This window comes from Scyliorhinus canicula, chromosome 30 (assembly GCF_902713615.1).
Source record: "Scyliorhinus canicula chromosome 30, sScyCan1.1, whole genome shotgun sequence".
Classification (NCBI taxonomy): domain Eukaryota; kingdom Metazoa; phylum Chordata; class Chondrichthyes; order Carcharhiniformes; family Scyliorhinidae; genus Scyliorhinus; species Scyliorhinus canicula.
The window spans coordinates 14,733,948-14,753,752 of record NC_052175.1 but is presented as its reverse complement, the minus strand read 5'-3'; the positions used below and the strand labels follow the sequence as shown (position 1 = coordinate 14,753,752).

The following is a 19,805-nucleotide window of genomic DNA, read 5'->3' as shown; positions in this document are numbered from 1 at the left end:
GTCAGCTCATCGCTGAGAGAATATATCAACCACGCACAGAACAGGAGACTGTTCCCATCACTGACCCTCGGAAGGGGAGATGTACAGTGCTATTCTCTCCGGTGTCAAGGTGACTTATTTCCAAATAGCCCAGCCTGGGTTGGAGGAAACATGCTAGATCTGTTCTTGTGCAAGTGGGTAATAGATTAGGTTCAGCTCCATTGCCCGCCAAATGGTAACAAATATGCATGTTGCATAAACATCTCCGGCTCGCCCAGCTGCGTCATTGAGCAGAAGACAGCACTTTGCTGAGTGGACGCCTGATGGGATATACCATAGGGCCAGGATCAGGAGATGGGCTGACTCAGCAAAGACCCTTAATCGGAGATCGACACATGTGGGGACGCCAGTTCCCCCGGACACACACACACACACACACACACACACACACACACACACACACACACAGGCACCCACCTGTCCCTCTCCTTCACGCGGCCACAGGGATCAGCGAAGATGGCTCCAGTTCCACTTCGTCCAGTCTGACAGGACCCTGTACCTAAATTAGTCATATGAATGGGTCCATGCTATGAGCAGAAAAAAGCAGCAGCATTAGCAGCAGTAACAATGCTCCCTACTGCAGCATCCCATTGCTAGGTTTCAGATGTCAACACATCCTGACTGCCCAACTCTATTTAAACGGTGCACCTTCAACGAAGTAGCCCGGGGCTGAAACACAGGTCGCCCTGTTCCAGAGTTCAGTCTGCTGCGGAGGCCGCTGTTCCACACCCTGACCCACGCACCGGTCATTCCGGGAAACAGGAAGAGAGCCTGCCATTAATGAGCTTACACCAGCTGCTCTCTCCCAGTAATCCTTTAACAAATTGGCCATGCCCGGGCATCCTGGGCTATTTACGTCCATCAATGAGGCTAATCAATAGTGTCAGGAACTAGCCGGAGATTGACACAACAGCTCGGGAAGCAAGGTAGGAAATTCCATCAGGAAACTTCCTAATGAACACAGACCTGACAACTAAACCAACCCACTCAGCAGCAAGGAGCAACCTCAACACAACTAGTCATAGGGCAGCTACTCTGTAAATGGTGATGAGGAAGATGGTGCAGAGATTCTACAGGGAGCTTTACTCTGTATCTAACCCCGTGCTGTACCTGTCCTGGGAGTGTTTGATGGGGACAGTGTGGAGGGAGCTTTACTCTGTATCTAACCCCGTGCTGTACCTGTCCTGGGAGTGTTTGATGGGGACAGTGTAGAGGGAGCTTTACTCTGTATCTAACCCCGTGCTGTACCTGTCCTGGGAGTGTTTGATGGGGACAGTGTAGAGGGAGCTTTACTCTGTATCTAACCCCGTGCTGTACCTGTCCTGGGAGTGTTTGATGGGGACAGTGTAGAGGGAGCTTTACTCTGTATCTAACCCCGTGCTGTACCTGTCCTGGGAGTGTTTGATGGGGACAGTGTAGAGGGAGCTTTACTCTGTATCTAACCCCGTGCTGTACCTGTCCTGGGAGTGTTTGATGGGGACAGTGTAGAGGGAGCTTTACTCTGTATCTAACCCTGTGCTGTACCTGTCCTGGGAGTGTTTGATGGGGACAGTGTAGAGGGAGCTTTACTCTGTATCTAACCCTGTGCTGTACCTGTCCTGGGAGTGTTTGATGGGGACAGTGTAGAGGGAGCTTTACTCTGTATCTAACCACGTGCTGTCCCTGTCCTAAGAGTGTTTGATGGGGACAGTGTAGAGGGAGCTTTACTCTGTATCTAACCCCGTGCTGTACCTGTCCTGGGAGTGTTTGATGGGGACAGTGTAGAGGGAGCTTTACTCTGTATCTAACCCCGTGCTGTACCTGTCCTGGGAGTGTTTGATGGGGACAGTGTAGAGGGAGCTTTACTCTGTATCTAACCCCGTGCTGTCCCTGTCCTGGGAGTGTTTGATGGGGGACAGTGTAGAGGGAGCTTTACTCTGTATCTAACCCCGTGCTGTACCTGTCCTGGGAGTGTTTGATGGGGACAGTGTAGAGGGAGCTTTACTCTGTATCTAACCCCGTGCTGTACCTGTCCTGGGAGTGTTGATGGGGACAGTGTAGAGGGAGCTTTACTCTGTATCTAACCCCGTGCTGTACCTGTCCTGGGAGTGTTTGATGGGGACAGTGTAGAGGGAGCTTTACTCTGTATCTAACCCCGTGCTGTACCTGTCCTGGGAGTGTTTGATGGAGACAGTGTAGAGGGAGCTTTACTCTGTATCTAACCCAGTGCTGTACCTGTCCTGGGAGTGTTTGATGGGGACAGTGTAGAGGGAGCTTTACTCTGTATCTAACCCCGTGCTGTACCTGTCCTGGGAGTGTTTGATGGGGACAGTGTAGAGGGAGCTTTACTCTGTATCTAACCCCGTGCTGTACCTGTCCTGGGAGTGTTTGATGGGGACAGTGTAGAGGGAGCTTTACTCTGTATCTAACCCCGTGCTGTACCTGTCCTGGGAGTGTTTGATGGGGACAGTGTAGAGGGAGCTTTACTCTGTATCTAACCCCGTGCTGTACCTGTCCTGGGAGTGTTTGATGGGGACAGTGTAGAGGGAGCTTTACTCTGTATCTAACTCCGTGCTGTCCCTGTCCTGGGAGTGTTTGATGGGGACAGTGTAGAGGGAGCTTTACTCTGTATCTAACCCCGTGCTGTACCTGTCCTGGGAGTGTTTGATGGGGACAGTGTAGAGGGAGCTTTACTCTGTATCTAACCCCGTGCTGTACCTGTCCTGGGAGTGTTTGATGGGGACAGTGTAGAGGGAGCTTTACTCTGTATCTAACCCCGTGCTGTACCTGTCCTGGGAGTGTTTGATGGGGACAGTGTAGAGGGTGCTTTACTCTGTATCTAACCCCGTGCTGTACCTGCCCTGGGAGTGTTTGATGGGGATAGTGTAGAGGGAGCTTTACTCTGTATCTAACCCCGTGCTGTACCTGTCCTGGGAGTGTTTGATGGGGACAGTGTAGAGGGAGCTTTACTCTGTATCTAACCCCGTGCTGTACCTGCCCTGGGAGTGTTTGATGGGGACAGTGTAGCGGGAGCTTTACTCTGTATCTAACCCCGTGCTGTACCTGTCCTGGGAGTGTTTGATGGGGACAGTGTAGAGGGAGCTTTACTCTGTATCTAACCCCGTGCTGTACCTGTCCTGGGAGTGTTTGATGGGGACAGTGTAGAGGGAGCTTTACTCTGTATCTAACCCCGTGCTGTACCTGTCCTGGGAGTGTTTGATGGGGACAGTGTAGAGGGAGCTTTACTCTGTATCTAACCCCGTGCTGTACCTGTCCTGGGAGTGTTTGATGGGGACAGTGTAGAGGGAGCTTTACTCTGTATCTAACTCCGTGCTGTCCCTGTCCTGGGAGTGTTTGATGGGGACAGTGTAGAGGGAGCTTTACTCTGTATCTAACCCCGTGCTGTACCTGTCCTGGGAGTGTTTGATGGGGACAGTGTAGAGGGAGCTTTACTCTGTATCTAACCCCGTGCTGTACCTGTCCTGGGAGTGTTTGATGGGGACAGTGTAGAGGGAGCTTTACTCTGTATCTAACCCCGTGCTGTACCTGTCCTGGGAGTGTTTGATGGGGACAGTGTAGAGGGTGCTTTACTCTGTATCTAACCCCGTGCTGTACCTGCCCTGGGAGTGTTTGATGGGGATAGTGTAGAGGGAGCTTTACTCTGTATCTAACCCCGTGCTGTACCTGTCCTGGGAGTGTTTGATGGGGACAGTGTAGAGGGAGCTTTACTCTGTATCTAACCCCGTGCTGTACCTGCCCTGGGAGTGTTTGATGGGGACAGTGTAGCGGGAGCTTTACTCTGTATCTAACCCCGTGCTGTACCTGTCCTGGGAGTGTTTGATGGGGACAGTGTAGAGGGAGCTTTACTCTGTATCTAACCCCGTGCTGAACCTGTCCTGGGAGTGTTTGATGGGGACGGTGTAGAGGGAGCTTTACTCTGTATCTAACCCCGTGCTGAACCTGTCCTGGGAGTGTTTGATGGGGACGGTGTATTGACCAAAGGGATGTACCATTTCAGGGAATGTTGCTGTTGGGTTACTGGTGCTATCCTATACAATAATGCACCCTCGAGCTCTCTTCTCCTTGTGAGCCCCCCCCCCCCCCGGCTACAATAGCATTGTTTGCTCTCTGGGCCTGGGGGCAAGCAAGGATACAGTTTCCGGGGAGTACGTGAAGAACTGAGGGAACTGCTTGGACTGCTCCACCAAAACGATTCACTCCCACCCTCATTCAAACACAGACAATCCGCTCAGGTGCGAGAGAGGATCCTTTACCAGACTGTCTGCTTTACACACAGGTCAGCCCTCCCAAAGGACGGCACTGATCCCCTCACGCCCCTGGTGACAGGCCAGGCCTCACCGTAACCTGGCTGAATACGGTGGAGGCAGCGGTGATAAAATGGGAGAAGGAACGGAAACGTAAAGCTTGGGGGGGGGGGGGGGGGGGGGGGGGAAGGGAGGGGACGGACACACAGGCAGTGTGCAAATTCAAGCTAGTAATAGTCAGCCACGGTTCACTGTGAACCAGACAGCCCACAACACCCGCATGTCCTGCAGTGGAAAAGATCGCATCTCCCACCTGGTAGCCCAGCAGTGCCGATTCCTCCTCGCTCTCCTCGGTGAAACGTCTCTTATGGGCCGGAGGGGCTGGGAGGTGGGCGGAGGATCGCGGTCCAGCCAGCATGCCCTCGTAACCCGGTGCGTTGGCAGCTAGCGATGGAGCATAACCAACACTCCCGGAGCTCTGCGGCACAAAAACAAGAATTGTAATTAGGTCAAATCTTAGAACATGGACCCCCTGTTCCACCGTTCCCTCACCCTGTCCCACCCAGGCCAGCATTCGACAGGTGGACAGCCTTTACAAATTCACCAGGAGCAGGAGGCGGCCAATCGGCCCCTCGAGCATGCTCCACCATTCAATAAGATCATGATTGGTGTGACTGCAATTCCAACGCCACATTTCTGGTGTCTGTTAAATCTTCTCTGAACAGCTCCCAACATATTTACATCTTCTCTTCAATAAGGAGACCAAAACTGTGGAATTTATTCCAGACCTCTCAGCTTCTGTAATCTATTCAACACAATAAATATCAACATTCTATCACAATTCCGAAACTTGCAAACTTAGCCTTGTAATTCACGCAGTAAGACACCCAGATCCCTCTACATTACAGAGCTCTGCAATCTCTCACCTTCTAAACATCCGAACATCGATATAACCTGTACCAGACACCCTCTCCCCCCTAAACCCAGCCCAGACACCCTCTCTCCCTAAACCCAGCCCAGACAGATATAACCTGTACCAGACACCCTCTCCCCCTAAACCCAGCCCAGACACAGATATAACCTGTACCAGACACCCTCCTCCCTAAACCCAGCCCAGACACCCTCTCCCCCTAAACCCAGCCCAGACACAGATATAACCTGTACCAGACACCCTCTTCCCCCTAAACCCAGCCCAGACACAGATATAACCTGTACCAGACACCCTCTCCCCCTAAACCCAACCCAGACACAGATATAACCTGTACCAGACACCCTCTTCCCCCTAAACCCAGCCCAGACACAGATATAACCTGTACCAGACACCCTCCTCCCTAAACCCAGCCCAGACAACCTCTCCCCCCAAACCCAGCCCAGACACAGATATAACCTGTACCAGACACCCTCTTCCCCCTAAACCCAGCCCAGACACAGATATAACCTGTACCAGACACCCTCCTCCCTAAACCCAGCCCAGACACCCTCTCCCCCTAAACCCAGCCCAGACACAGATATAACCTGTACCAGACACCCTCTTCCCCCTAAACCCAGCCCAGACACAGATATAACCTGTACCAGACACCCTCTCCCCCTAAACCCAACCCAGACACAGATATAACCTGTACCAGACACCCTCTTCCCCCTAAACCCAGCCCAGACACAGATATAACCTGTACCAGACACCCTCCTCCCTAAACCCAGCCCAGACAACCTCTCCCCCCAAACCCAGCCCAGACACAGATATAACCTGTACCAGACACCCTCTTCCCCCTAAACCCAGCCCAGACACAGATATAACCTGTACCAGACACCCTCTCCCCCTAAACCCAGCCCAGACACAGATATAACCTGTACCAGACACCCTCCCCCCTCTAAACCCAGCCCAGACACCCTCCCCTCTAAACCCAGCCCAGACACCCTCCCCTCTAAACCCAGCCCAGACACCCTCTCCCCCCTAAACACAGCCCAGACACCCTCTTCCCCCTAAACCCAGCCCAGACACCCTCTCCCCCTAAACCCAGCCCAGACACAGATATAACCTGTACCAGACACCCTCTCCCCCTAAACCCAGCCCAGACACAGATATAACCTGTACCAGACACCCTCCCCCCTCTAAACCCAGCCCAGACACAGATATAACCTGTACCAGACACCCTCTCCCCCTAAACCCAGCCCAGACACCCTCTTCCCCCTAAACCCAGCCCAGACACCCTTCCCCCCCCTAAACCCAGCCCAGACACCCTCCCCTCTAAACCCAGCCCAGACACCCTCCCCTCTAAACCCAGCCCAGACACCCTTCCCCCCCCCTAAACCCAGCCCAGACACCCTCCCCTCTAAACCCAGCCCAGACACCCTCCCCTCTAAACCCAGCCAGACACCCTCCCCTCTAAACCCAGCCCAGACACCCTTCCCCCCCCCTAAACCCAGCCCAGACACCCTCCCCTCTAAACCCAGCCCAGACACAGATATAACCTGTACCAGACACCCTCCCCCCCAAAACCCAGCCCAGACACAGATATAACCTGTACCAGACACCCTCCCCCCTAAACCCAGCCCAGACACCCTTCCCCCCCCCAAACCCAGCCCAGACACAGATATAACCTGTACCAGACACCCTCCCCCCCAAAACCCAGCCCAGACACAGATATAACCTGTACCAGACACCCTCCCCCCTCTAAACCCAGCCCAGACACAGATATAACCTGTACCAGACACCCTCTTCCCCCTCAACCCAGCCCAGACACAGATATAACCTGTACCAGACACCCTCCCCCCTCTAAACCCAGCCCAGACACAGATATAACCTGTACCAGACACCCTACCCCCTAAACCCAGCCCAGACACCCTCCCCCCTAAACCCAGCCCAGACACCCTCCCCCCTAAACCCAGCCCAGACACAGATATAACCTGTACCAGACACCCTCCCCCCTCTAAACCCAGCCCAGACACCATCCCCCCCTAAACCCAGCCCAGACACAGATATAACCTGTACCAGACACCCTCCTCCCTAAACCCAGCCCAGACACCATCCCCCCCTAAACCCAGCCCAGACACCATCCCCTCCTAAACCCAGCCCAGACACCCTCCCCCCTAAACCCAGCCCAGACACCCTCCCCCTAAACCCAGCCCAGACACCCTCCTCCCTAAACCCAGCCCAGACACCCTCCCCCCTAAACCCAGCCCAGACACCCTCCCCCCTAAACCCAGCCCAGACACCCTCCTCCCTAAACCCAGCCCAGACACACCCCCCCCCGCCAAACCCAGCCCAGACACCCTCCTCCCTAAACCCAACCCAGACACCCTCCCCCTAAACCCAGCCCAGACACCCTCCCCCCTAAACCCAGCCCAGACACCCTCCCCCTAAACCCAGCCCAGACACCCTCCCCCCTAAACCCAGCCCAGACACCCTCCCCCCTAAACCCAGCCCAGACACCCTCCTCCCTAAACCCAGCCCAGACACACCGCCCCCCCCCCCGCCAAACCCAGCCCAGACACCCTCCTCCCTAAACCCAACCCAGACACCCTCCCCCCCTAAACCCAGCCCAGACAGATATTACCTGTATCAGGCACCCTGTTCTCTCTCCGCATTCCCCCCCCCCCATCCCGTCCAAAGCCAGCCAGTCTCAGACAGAACACAAGAAAGACAAAATAGGCTGGCCCTCTTTCTGAAACAGACACACCTTCACCCCCCCCCCCTCCTAAAACAGACACACCTTCACCCCCCCCCCCCCCCCCACCCCCCGCCTAAAACAGACAGACCTTCACCCCCACCCCGGCTAAAACAGACACTCCTTCACCCCCCCCCCCCCGCCTAACACAGACACACCTCCCCCCCCCCCCCCCCGCCTAACACAGACACACCTTCCCCCCTAGACGTTTCACCATGGCGGCGCGCTCTTGCTGGGGCAGTGACCTACCTGTCCAGGACCCAGCGGCTGTGTTGCCCCCGAGACACAGAAGGGTGCAGAATCGGGGCCACATTGCCTGGGGTATGAACTCGGAGAGGACGGCACTGGGACTGAGCCCACTGCATATCTGGCCTGGTAACCCTGGCCGGCGTAATAATGCTGCTGGGACGTTCCCCCGGACAGCTGCTGGTAACCTGGAAAAGACAAAGAAATGGGTGGTTAGTCGAGTGGGAGTGCGACGCACACTGTAGTGGTGTTGTTGCCAATGGCATTAAACAGGAAATTCAGGGTGCTGTGATTTTTTTATTTTTTTTTTTATAAATTTATAATATCCAAATCATTTTTTCCAATGAAGGGGCAATTTAGCGCGGCCAATCCACCTACCCTGGACATCTTTGGGTTGTGGGGGTGAAACCCACGCAGACACGGGGAAAATGTGCAAACTCCACACGGACAGTGACCCGGGGCCGGGATCGAACCTGGGACCTCAGCGCCGTAGGCAGCAATGCTAACCACTGTGCCACCAGGGTGCTGTGATAAACAAATGTCTGTAATTATGGGGGAGTTTAATCCTCAGGTAGATTGGGCAAATCAAATTAATCACAATACCATAGAGGAGGAATTCCTCGAGTGTATGCGGAAAGGCTTTCTGGACCAAAGCGTTGAGGAAACACCTAGAGAGCAGGCCATCCTAGACTGGGTATTGTTTAATGGAATAATTGGCAATCTAGTCATGAGAGGCCCCTTGGGGAAGAGCGACCATAATATGATAGAATTCTTCATCACGATGGAGAGTGACATTGTTGATCCCGAGACTAGGGCCCTCAAACTTAATTCCGGAAACTATGATGGTCTGAGGGGCATGTTGGATGTAGTTGATTGGGAAACACTGAACTGCAAACAATCGTTTATTCCTGTCTTGCGCAAAAACGAAACGGGAAAGGTGGCCAAACCACAGCTTACAAGGAAAATTAAGAGACAGCAGAAGATCCAACGAAGAGGCTTATAACTTGGTGAGAAAAAACAGCACACCAGAAGATTGGGGGCAGTTTAGAATTCAGCAAAGGAGGACAAAGAGATCGGTGAAGCGGAAAATAAAGTAGAAGTGGAAGCTTGTGGGGAACATAAAAGCTGTAGGGACGCAAAGAGAAAAAGACTGAAGAGAAAAAGGTTGGTGAAGATAAATGTAGGTCCCGTACAGTCAGAAAGAGGGGAATTCATAATTACATAGAATTTACAGTGCAGAAGGAGGCCATTCGGCCCATCGAGTCTGCACCGGCTCTTGGAAAGAGCACCCTACCCAGGGTCAACACCTGCACCCTATCCCCATAACCCAGTAACACCCACCCAACACTAAGGGCAATTTTGGACACTAAGGGCAATTTATCATGGCCAATCCACCCTAACCTGCACATCTTTGGACTGGGGGAATGAGGGACAAAGAAATGGCTGAGCAACGAAATACATACTTTGGTTGGGTCGTCACAAACGAGGATATAAATAACATCAGAAATGTTGGGGAGGGCGGTTGAGTGAGAGGGAGGAACTGAAGGAAATCAGGATTCGCAGGGAAATGGTGTTGGGGAAATAGATGATTTTGAAGGGCGATAGATCCCCAGGGCCTGATAATCTGCATTGTGGATGCATTGGTGGTCAGCTTCCAAGATGTGATAGGCTCTGGAACAGTTCCTGCAGATTGGAGGGCGGCTAATGTAACCCCACTACTTAAAAAGGGAGGGAGAGGGAAAACAGGGAATTATAGACCAGTCAGCCGGACGTCGGTAGTGGGGAAAATGCTAGAGTCCATTATAAAATATTTTATAGCAGAGCATTTGGGAAAACAGTGTCAGGATCGGACAGAGTCAGCATGGATTTATGAAGGGGAAATCAAGCTTTTCAAATCGACTGGAACTCCTCCAGGATGTAATGAGTAGAACTGACGAGGGAAAGCCAGTGGATGTGGTATATTTTGACTTTCAGGAGGCCAAAAAGTCCCAGAGAGATTAGCGTTTAAAATTAAAGGGAATGGAATTGGGGTCTGCGTTCCAAGATGGATAGAAAGCTGGTTGGCAGACAGGAAACAAAGTCTTTTCCCAAATGGCAGGCAGAGAGTATCGGTGTACCGCCGGAATGGGTGCAGGAACCCCAGCTATTCACAATATATATTAATGATTGTCCCCATCAAGGGCAGCGCGGTGACGCAGAGGTTAGCGCTGCTGCCTTACAGCACCGAGGTCCCAGGTTCGATCCCGGCCCCGGGTCACTGTACGTGTGGAGGTTGCACATTCTCCCCGTGTCTGCGTGGGTTTCACCCCCACAACCCAAAGATGTGCAGAGTAGGTGGGTTGGCCACGCTAAATTGCCCCCTAATTGGAAAAAAGGAATTGGCATTCTAAAACATTTTATTCTCCCCATCAAACACTCCCAGGACAGGTACAGAATGGGGTTAGATACAGAGTAAAGCTCCCTCTACACTGTCCCCATCAAACACTCCCAGGACAGGTACAGAATGGGGTTAGATACAGAGTAAAGCTCCCTCTACACTGTCCCCATCAAACACTCCCAGGACAGGTACAGAATGGGGTTAGATACAGAGTAAAGCTCCCTCTACACTGTCCCCATCAAACACTCCCAGGACAGGTACAGCACGTGGTTAGATACAGAGTAAAGCTCCCTCTACACTGTCCCCATCAAACACTCCCAGGACAGGTACAGCACGTGGTTAGATACAGAGTAAAGCTCCCTCTACACTGTCCCCATCAAACACTCCCAGGACAGGTACAGCACGGGGTTAGATACAGAGTAAAGCTCCCTCTACACTGACCCCATCAAACACTCCCAGGACAGGTACAGCACGGGGTTAGATACAGAGTAAAGCTCCCTCTACACTGTCCCCATGAAACACTCCCAGGACAGGTACAGCACGTGGTTAGATACACTGATATAGGAGGCACAGCATCTTCTTATTGCACGACTTACCTTGAGGTGGCATGACTGAAGAATTCATTTGACTCACAAACCTAGAATGCTCGCTATAAACCTAAAGAAAGAAAATGGATTGAATTATCAGCGGGTCACACCCTCCCCAGACAGAAATGGACTATCGTATTGAACGAAAGCAAAGGTGTCCGCTTGTATACTCAGTCAGTGCTTTGTCAGCCAATTCCAGACACAGCAAGCTGCCGAGAGTTATAACTGGACTGAATACCCACGGCTCAAAGTCCTGCTGCAAGAGCAGACCCCGTTCACTGGGATTCCCCCCTCACACACATCGCAATATCCTGCTGCAAGAGCAGACCCCGTTCACTGGGATTCCCCCCACACATCGCAATATCCTGCTGCAAGAGCAGACCCCGTTCACTGGGATTCCCCCCACACACACATCGCAATATCTTGCTGCAAGAGCAGACCCCGTTCACTGGGATTCCCCCCACACATCGCAATATCCTGCTGCAAGAGCAGACCCCGTTCACTGGGATTCCCCCCACACACACACATCGCAATATCCTGCTGCAAGAGCAGACCCCGTTCACTGGGATTCCCCCCACACATCGCAATATCCTGCTGCAAGAGCAGACCCCGTTCACTGGGATTCCCCCCACATCACAATATCCTGCTGCAAGAGCAGACCCCGTTCACTGGGATTCCCCCCCCCCCACACATCGCAATATCCTGCTGCAAGAGCAGACCCCGTTCACTGGGATTCCCCCCCCCCCCACACATCGCAATATCCTGCTGCAAGAGCAGACCCCGTTCACTGGGATTCCCCCCACACACACACATCGCAATGTCCTGCTGCAAGAGCAGACCCCGTTCACTGGGATTCCCCCCCCCCCCACACATCGCAATATCCTGCTGCAAGAGCAGACCCCGTTCACTGGGATTCCCCCCACACACACACATCGCAATGTCCTGCTGCAAGAGCAGACCCCGTTCACTGGGATTCCCCCCACACACACACATCGCAATGTCCTGCTGCAAGAGCAGACCCCGTTCACTGGGATTCCCCCCACACACACACATCGCAATATCCTGCTGCAAGAGCATACCCCGTTCACTGGGATTCCCCCCACACACACACATCGCTATATCTTGCTGCAAGAGCAGACCCCGTTCACTGGGATTCCCCCCACACATCGCAATATCCTGCTGCAAGAGCAGACCCCGTTCACTGGGATTCCCCCCACACATCGCTATATCCTGCTGCAAGAGCAGACCCCGTTCACTGGGATTCCCCCCACACACACACATCGCAATATCCTGCTGCAAGAGCAGACCCCGTTCACTGGGATTCCCCCCACACATCGCAATATCCTGCTGCAAGAGCAGACCCCGTTCACTGGGATTCCCCCCCCCCCCCCGCACATCGCAATATCCTGCTGCAAGAGCAGACCCCGTTCACTGGGATTCCCCCCACACATCACAATATCCTGCTGCAAGAGCAGACCCCGTTCACTGGGATTCCCCCCCCCCCCCCCCCCCCACACACATCGCAATATCCTGCTGCAAGAGCAGACCCCGTCCACTGGGATTCCCCCCACACACATCGCAATATCCTGCTGCAAGAGCAGACCCCGTTCACTGGGATTCCCCCCCCCCCCCCCACACACATCGCAATATCCTGCTGCAAGAGCAGACCCCGTTCACTGGGATTCCCCCCCCCCCCCACACACATCGCAATATCCTGCTGCAAGAGCAAACCCCGTTCACTGGGATTCCCCCCACACATCGCAATATCCTGCTGCAAGAGCAGACCCCGTTCACTGGGATTCCCCCCACACACACATCGCAATATCCTGCTGCAAGAGCAGACCCCGTTCACTGGGATTCCCCCCCCCCCCCCCACACACATCACAATATCCTGCTGCAAGAGCAGACCCCGTTCACTGGGATTCCCCCCACACATCGCAATATCCTGCTGCAAGAGCAGACCCCGTTCACTGGGATTCCCCCCACACATCGCAATATCCTGCTGCAAGAGCAGACCCCGTTCACTGGGATTCCCCCCACACACACACATCGCTATATCTTGCTGCAAGAGCAGACCCCGTTCACTGGGATTCCCCCCACACATCGCAATATCCTGCTGCAAGAGCAGACCCCGTTCACTGGGATTCCCCCCACACATCGCTATATCCTGCTGCAAGAGCAGACCCCGTTCACTGGGATTCCCCCCCCCCCCCCACACACATCGCAATATCCTGCTGCAAGAGCAAACCCCGTTCACTGGGATTCCCCCCACACATCGCAATATCCTGCTGCAAGAGCAGACCCCGTTCACTGGGATTCCCCCCACACACACATCGCAATATCCTGCTGCAAGAGCAGACCCCGTTCACTGGGATCCCCCCCCCCCCCCCACCCCACACACACATCGCAATATCCTGCTGCAAGAGCAGACCCCGTTCACTGGGATTCCCCCCCCCCCCCCCCCCCCCACACACATCACAATATCCTGCTGCAAGAGCAGACCCCGTTCACTGGGATTCCCCCCACACATCGCAATATCCTGCTGCAAGAGCAGACCCCGTTCACTGGGATTCCACCCCCCCACACACATCGCAATATCCTGCTGCAAGAGCAGACCCCGTTCACTGGGATTCCACCCCCCCACACACATCGCAATATCCTGCTGCACCATCAGAGCCGTCATGGCGAATGGCTTGAGGCAGCTGGTCACAAGACTATATAATGTGTGGATTGGGCTGTCAGTGAGCGGGGGGGGATAGAGGGGAACTCAGCAATAAGTGACAAAAATGATACTCACAGTCTGCAGCAAGCTCTCACAGAGTTTCCTAGCAGCCGAAAGACCCTCTGACTTGGGATGACTGAAAGGAACACAAAGGATAATACAGCACGGGGTTAGATACAGAGTAAAGCTCCCTCTACACTGTCCCCATCAAACACTCCCAGGACAGGTACAGCACGGGGTTAGATACAGAGTAAAGCTCCCTCTACACTGTCCCCATCAAACACTCCCAGGACAGGTACAGCACGGGGTTAGATACAGAGTAAAGCTCCCTCTACACTGTCCCCATCAAACACTCCCAGGACAGGTACAGCACGGGGTTAGATACAGAGTAAAGCTCCCTCTACACTGTCCCCATCAAACACTCCCAGGACAGGTACAGCACGGGGTTAGATACAGAGTAAAGCTCCCTCTACACTGTCCCCATCAAACACTCCCAGGACAGGTACAGCACGGGGTTAGATACAGAGTAAAGCTCCCTCTGCACTGTCCCCATCAAACACTCCCAGGACAGGTACAGCACGGGGTTAGATACAGAGTAAAGCTCCCTCTACACTGTCCCCATCAAACACTCCCAGGACAGGTACAGCACGGGGTTAGATACAGAGTAAAGCTCCCTCTACACTGTCCCCATCAAACACACCCAGGACAGGTACAGCACGGGGTTAGATACAGAGTAAAGCTCCCTCTACACTGTCCCCATCAAACACTCCCAGGACAGGTACAGCACGGGGTTAGATACAGACTAAAGCTCCCTCTACACTGTCCCCATCAAACACTCCCAGGACAGGTACAGCACGGGGTTAGATACAGAGTAAAGCTCCCTCTACACTGTCCCCATCAAACACTCCCAGGACAGGTACAGCACGGGGTTAGATACAGAGTAAAGCTCCCTCTACACTGTCCCCATCAAACACTCCCAGGACAGGTACAGCACGGGGTTAGATACAGAGTAAAGCTCCCTCTGCACTGTCCCCATCAAACACTCCCAGGACAGGTACAGCACGGGGTTAGATACAGAGTAAAGCTCCCTCTACACTGTCCCCATCAAACACTCCCAGGACAGGTACAGCACGGGGTTAGATACAGAGTAAAGCTCCCTCTACACTGTCCCCATCAAACACACCCAGGACAGGTACAGCACGGGGTTAGATACAGAGTAAAGCTCCCTCTACACTGTCCCCATCAAACACTCCCAGGACAGGTACAGCACGGGGTTAGATACAGACTAAAGCTCCCTCTACACTGTCCCCATCAAACACTCCCAGGACAGGTACAGCACGGGGTTAGATACAGAGTAAAGCTCCCTCTACACTGTCCCCATCAAACACTCCCAGGACAGGTACAGCACGGGGTTAGATACAGAGTAAAGCTCCCTCTACACTGTCCCCATCAAACACTCCCAGGACAGGTACAACACGGGGTTAGATACAGAGTAAAGCTCCCTCTACACTGTCCCCATCAAACACTCCCAGGACAGGTACAGCACGGGTTAGATACAGAGTAAAGCTCCCTCTACACTGACCCCATCAAACACTCCCAGGACAGGGACAGCACGGGGTTAGATACAGAGTAAAGCTCCCTCTACACTGTCCCCATCAAACACTCCCAGGACAGGTACAGCATGGAGTTCGATGGAGTGAAGCTCCCTCTAGTGCCCAGGAGATGTGGAACTGAGATCTCTCTGTCTGCTGGTGTTGCAGAACTCGGGACCGTGATTGGGGTTCAGCCGAAACTCCGCTGACCGCAGCGAGACGGGTGAATCCCTCCGGCAGGAACAGACGGAGAAGTCCGGCTCAGATCCAAGACTGTTAAGGTCAGTACTAACCCACCAGCAGGCACATACCAACACCCATCGGCCTTCATTTCCCAGATACCCAACTCTCTGACACAGCTCGAGCTCACGCTCCTCTCCTGCGCACACGTCTTACACGAGCTTTGTGCAAGGCTGCAGTGTGTTTTGAGTTAAATTGAACAAATGAAATCTCACGCCGCAGTAAGAGTGATGCAGTGATGAATCGGTGCCTTGTCCATGTACAGCACGCGTAAACATAGGGCGACTGTTAGCAAGAACCTCGGTACCTGATATAGATGTACATTGGCTCAAAGGCCTCTCTCCCAGAGGCAGGTTCCAGGCAGCCAGAGCCCTTTCCGCGGAGGAAGACCTTGGCCCCAGTCTCGGCCTGAATGTGCTGCAGGTAGGAACCGCCCGGACCCTCCACTTTCTCCTTGATATTGAAGGCCGCTTCGATTTGCTCCAGGCCCACAAAGACCTTATCTTGCACGTAATGCATCTGTGGAGCAAGAGGAGGAACTGGTCATACACAAGGCAGCAAGTAAACAACAAACAAAGAATGGCTGCTGGAAATGCTGCAACATCGAAGAGAAGTCATTCCAGAGCTCCAACTGACTGACGTTGGGTATCTGACCCCCAGCATTCGTTAGGATACCGGATCAGTCCCGGACACTCGTTAGGATCCCGGACCAGACCCAGACACTCGTTAGGATCCCGGATCAGTCCCGGACACTCGTTAGGATCCCGGACCAGACCCAGACACTCGTTAGGATCCCGGACCAGACCCAGACACTCGTTAGGATCCCGGACCAAACTCCACAACACACATCCCCCCCCCCCCCCCCCCCCCCCCACCCCCCACCCCCCAGGCTCAGGAATCTGGAAATTACTCCTTGATCTGATTGGGGAATCAACTGGAAATGTCACAACTCACAACGGAAAGATTTCTGTCCCGTAGAGGTACCTGGTATCAGGGAGCTAAGATGCAGGGGGCAGAGATGGGTTAAGTGCGTGGGCAAAGGTCGGGCAATTGGTGTATATGAGAAATTGCGAAATGTTCCGTTTTGGCAGGAATAATAAACAAGTATATTATCTAAATGGTGAGAGATTGCAGAACCCGGAGATGCAGAGGGATCGGTGTGTCCTGGGGCATGGATCATTAAAGGTACGGTGAGTAATTAGGAAAGATAGTGAAATGTTATCATTCTTTGTGAGGGGAACTGAATGCAGAATTAGGGAGGTTATGCTGTTGTTGTACAGAGCATTGGTGACACCACTGGAGTACTGTGTACAGTATCGGTCTCCTGATTTAAGGAAAGCTGTAAATATAGAAAGCAGCTGAGAAGGTTTATCAGACTAATAGGAATGGGTGTGTTGTTTTATTATTTTAATATAAATTTAGAGTACCCAATCCATTTTTTGTTCCAATTAAGGGGCAATTTAGCGCAACCAATCCACCTACCCTGCACATCTTTGGGTTGTGGGGGTAAGACCCACGCAGACACGGGGAGAATGTGCAAACTCCACACGGACAGTGACCCGGGGCCGGGATTGAACCCAGGTCCTCGGCGCCGTGAGGCAGCAGTGCTAACCACTGCGCCACCGTGCCACCCTGGGTGGGTTGTTTTATGAGGAAAGGGTGAGAGGTCAGGTTTAGATCCGCTGGAATTTAGCAGAGAGAGAGGCGACTTGATGGAAACCTTTAAGATCCCGAGGGGGTAATCGGCGGGGTGGATGTGGAGAGGAGGTTTCCTCTTGTGGGTGAATCTAGAACTAGGAGATTGCTGTTTAATAATAAGGAGTTACCCATTGAAGACGAGAGATGAGAAGAATATTTTCTCTGCGGGCGAATCTTTGGAACGCTTCCTCAAAAATGTGGGGGAAGCAAAACCTGTGAATACTTTTGAGGCAGATCTAGATAGATTCTGGATTAGCAAGGGGGTGACAGCCATGACCTCGGTGAATGTGGGAACAGACTTGAGGGGATGAAAGGCCTCCTCCTGGGAGGAGGATCAGAAGTGCAGAGCATTTCTTAAATGGTGAGAGATTATGTTGATGTCCAAAGGGACCATAAGAGATAGGAACAGAATTAGGCCACTCGGCCCATCGAGTCTGCTCCGCCATTCGATCGTGGCTGATATTTTTCTCATCCCCATTCTCCTGCCTTCTCCCCATAACCCCTGATCCCCTTATTAATCAAGAACCTATCTATCTCTGTCTTAAAGACACTCAGTGATTTGGCCTCCACAGCCTTCTGCGGCAAAGAGTTCCACAGATTCACCACCCTCTGGCTGAAGAAATTCCTCCTCATCTCTGTTTTAAAGGATCGTCCCTTTAGTCTGAGATGGTGTCCTCTGCTTCTAGTCTCTCCGACAAGTGGAAACATCCTCTCCATGTCCACTCTATCCAGGCCTCGCAGTATCCTGTAAGTTTCAATAAGATCCCCCCTCATCCTTCTAAACTCAGAGTACAGACCCAGAGTCCTCAAACGTTCCTCGTACGACAAGTTCTTCTGGTTTAGCACACTGGGCTAGAATCGCTGGCTTTTAAAGCAGACCAAGGCAGACCAGCAGCACGGTTCAATTCCCGTACCAGCCTCCCTGAACAGGCGCTGGAATGTGGCGACTAGGGGCTTTTCACAATAACTTCATTTGAAGCCTACTTGTGACAATAAGCGATTTTCATTTTTCATTTCATTTCATTCTATGTCCAGGAGTCACTGGCAGCTAACATGCAGTCCCAGCAAGCAATTAGGAAACCAAATGGTATGATGGCCTTTATCGCAAGAGGGTTTGAGTACAGGAGCCTTGCTGCAATTGTATAGAACCCGAGTTAGACTGCTCCTGAAGTATTGTGTTCCGTTTGGGTCCCCTGAAGGAAGGATTTATTGCCGTAGAGGGAGTGCAGTGGAGGTTCCCCAGCCTGGCTCCTGGGATGGGTGGGATTTTTCAGTGAGGAGAGATTGAAGAGATTGGGCCTGTGTACTCCAGCATAAGAACATAAGAACTAGGAGCAGGAGTGGGCCATCTGGCCCCTTGAGCCTGCTCCGCCATTCAATTAGATCATGGCTGATCTTTTGTGGACTCAGCTCCACTTTCCGGCCCGAACACCATAACCCTTAATCCCTTTATTCTTCAAAAAACTATCTATCTTTACCTTAAAAAACATGTAATGAAGGAGCCTCAACTGGGCAAGGAATTCCATAGATTCACAACCCTTTGGGTGAAGAAGTTCCTCCTAAACTCAGTTCTAAATCTACTTCCCCTTATTTTGAGGCTATGCCCCCTAGTTCTGCTTTCACCCGCCAGTGGAAACAACCTGCCCGCATCTATCCTATCTATTCCCTTCATAATTTTAAATGTTTCTATAAGATCCCCCCTCATCCTTCTAAATTGCAACGAGTAGAGTCCCAGTCTACTCAACCTCTCCTCATAATCCAACCCCTTCAGCTCTGGGATTAACCTAGTGAATCTCCTCTGCACACCCTCCAGCGCTAGTACGTCCTTTCTCAAGTAAGGAGACCAAAACTGAACACAATACTCCAGGTGTGGCCGCACTAACACCTTATACAATTGCAACATAACCTCCCTAGTCTTAAACTCCATCCCTCTAGCAATGAAGGACAAAATTCCATTTGCCTTCTTAATCACCTGTTGCACTTGTAAACCAACCTTCTGTGACTCATGCACTAGCACACCCAGGTCTCTCTGAACAGCGGCATGCTTTAATATTTTATCGTTTAAATAATAATCCCGTTTGCTGTTATTCCTACCAAAATGGATAACCTCACATTTGTAATGGATAACCTCACATGGAGGAGAATGAAGCGATCTCACTGAAACAAGGGGCTGGGCAGGGCAGATGTGGAGCGGTCTAGAATCAGGCGACAGCATCAGAATCAGGGGTGGGCTATTTAGGACGCAGATGAGGAGGAATTCCTTCACCCAAGGCGACGGAGTCTTTGGAATTCTCAACCGCAGAGGGATGTGGAAACTCAGTCATTCAGAACGTTCCATGACGGAGACCGAGAGATTTCTAGATATCAGGGGAACGGGGATAGTTCAGGAAAACGG

The 19,805-nt window shown here is 52.6% G+C and overlaps 1 protein-coding gene across 1 annotated transcript in view; it reads right to left on the bottom strand.

Annotated features, from left to right (window-relative positions):
* The window catches only part of LOC119958642 (KH homology domain-containing protein 4-like), a 30,299-nt gene extending 14,049 nt beyond the window's left edge, over nt 1-16,250 (bottom strand). Inside the window, exons 1-6 of the mRNA XM_038787178.1 lie at nt 16,020-16,250; nt 13,956-14,016; nt 11,168-11,228; nt 8,198-8,382; nt 4,597-4,761; nt 457-566 (exon numbers count right to left, since the gene is read on the bottom strand). Of these exons, the coding sequence (XP_038643106.1) occupies nt 457-566; nt 4,597-4,761; nt 8,198-8,382; nt 11,168-11,228; nt 13,956-14,016; nt 16,020-16,231 (794 nt within the window). The 5' untranslated portion in view covers nt 16,232-16,250. The remainder of the gene's footprint in view (nt 1-456; nt 567-4,596; nt 4,762-8,197; nt 8,383-11,167; nt 11,229-13,955; nt 14,017-16,019) is intronic.
* Between the last annotated feature and the right edge of the window lie 3,555 nt (nt 16,251-19,805).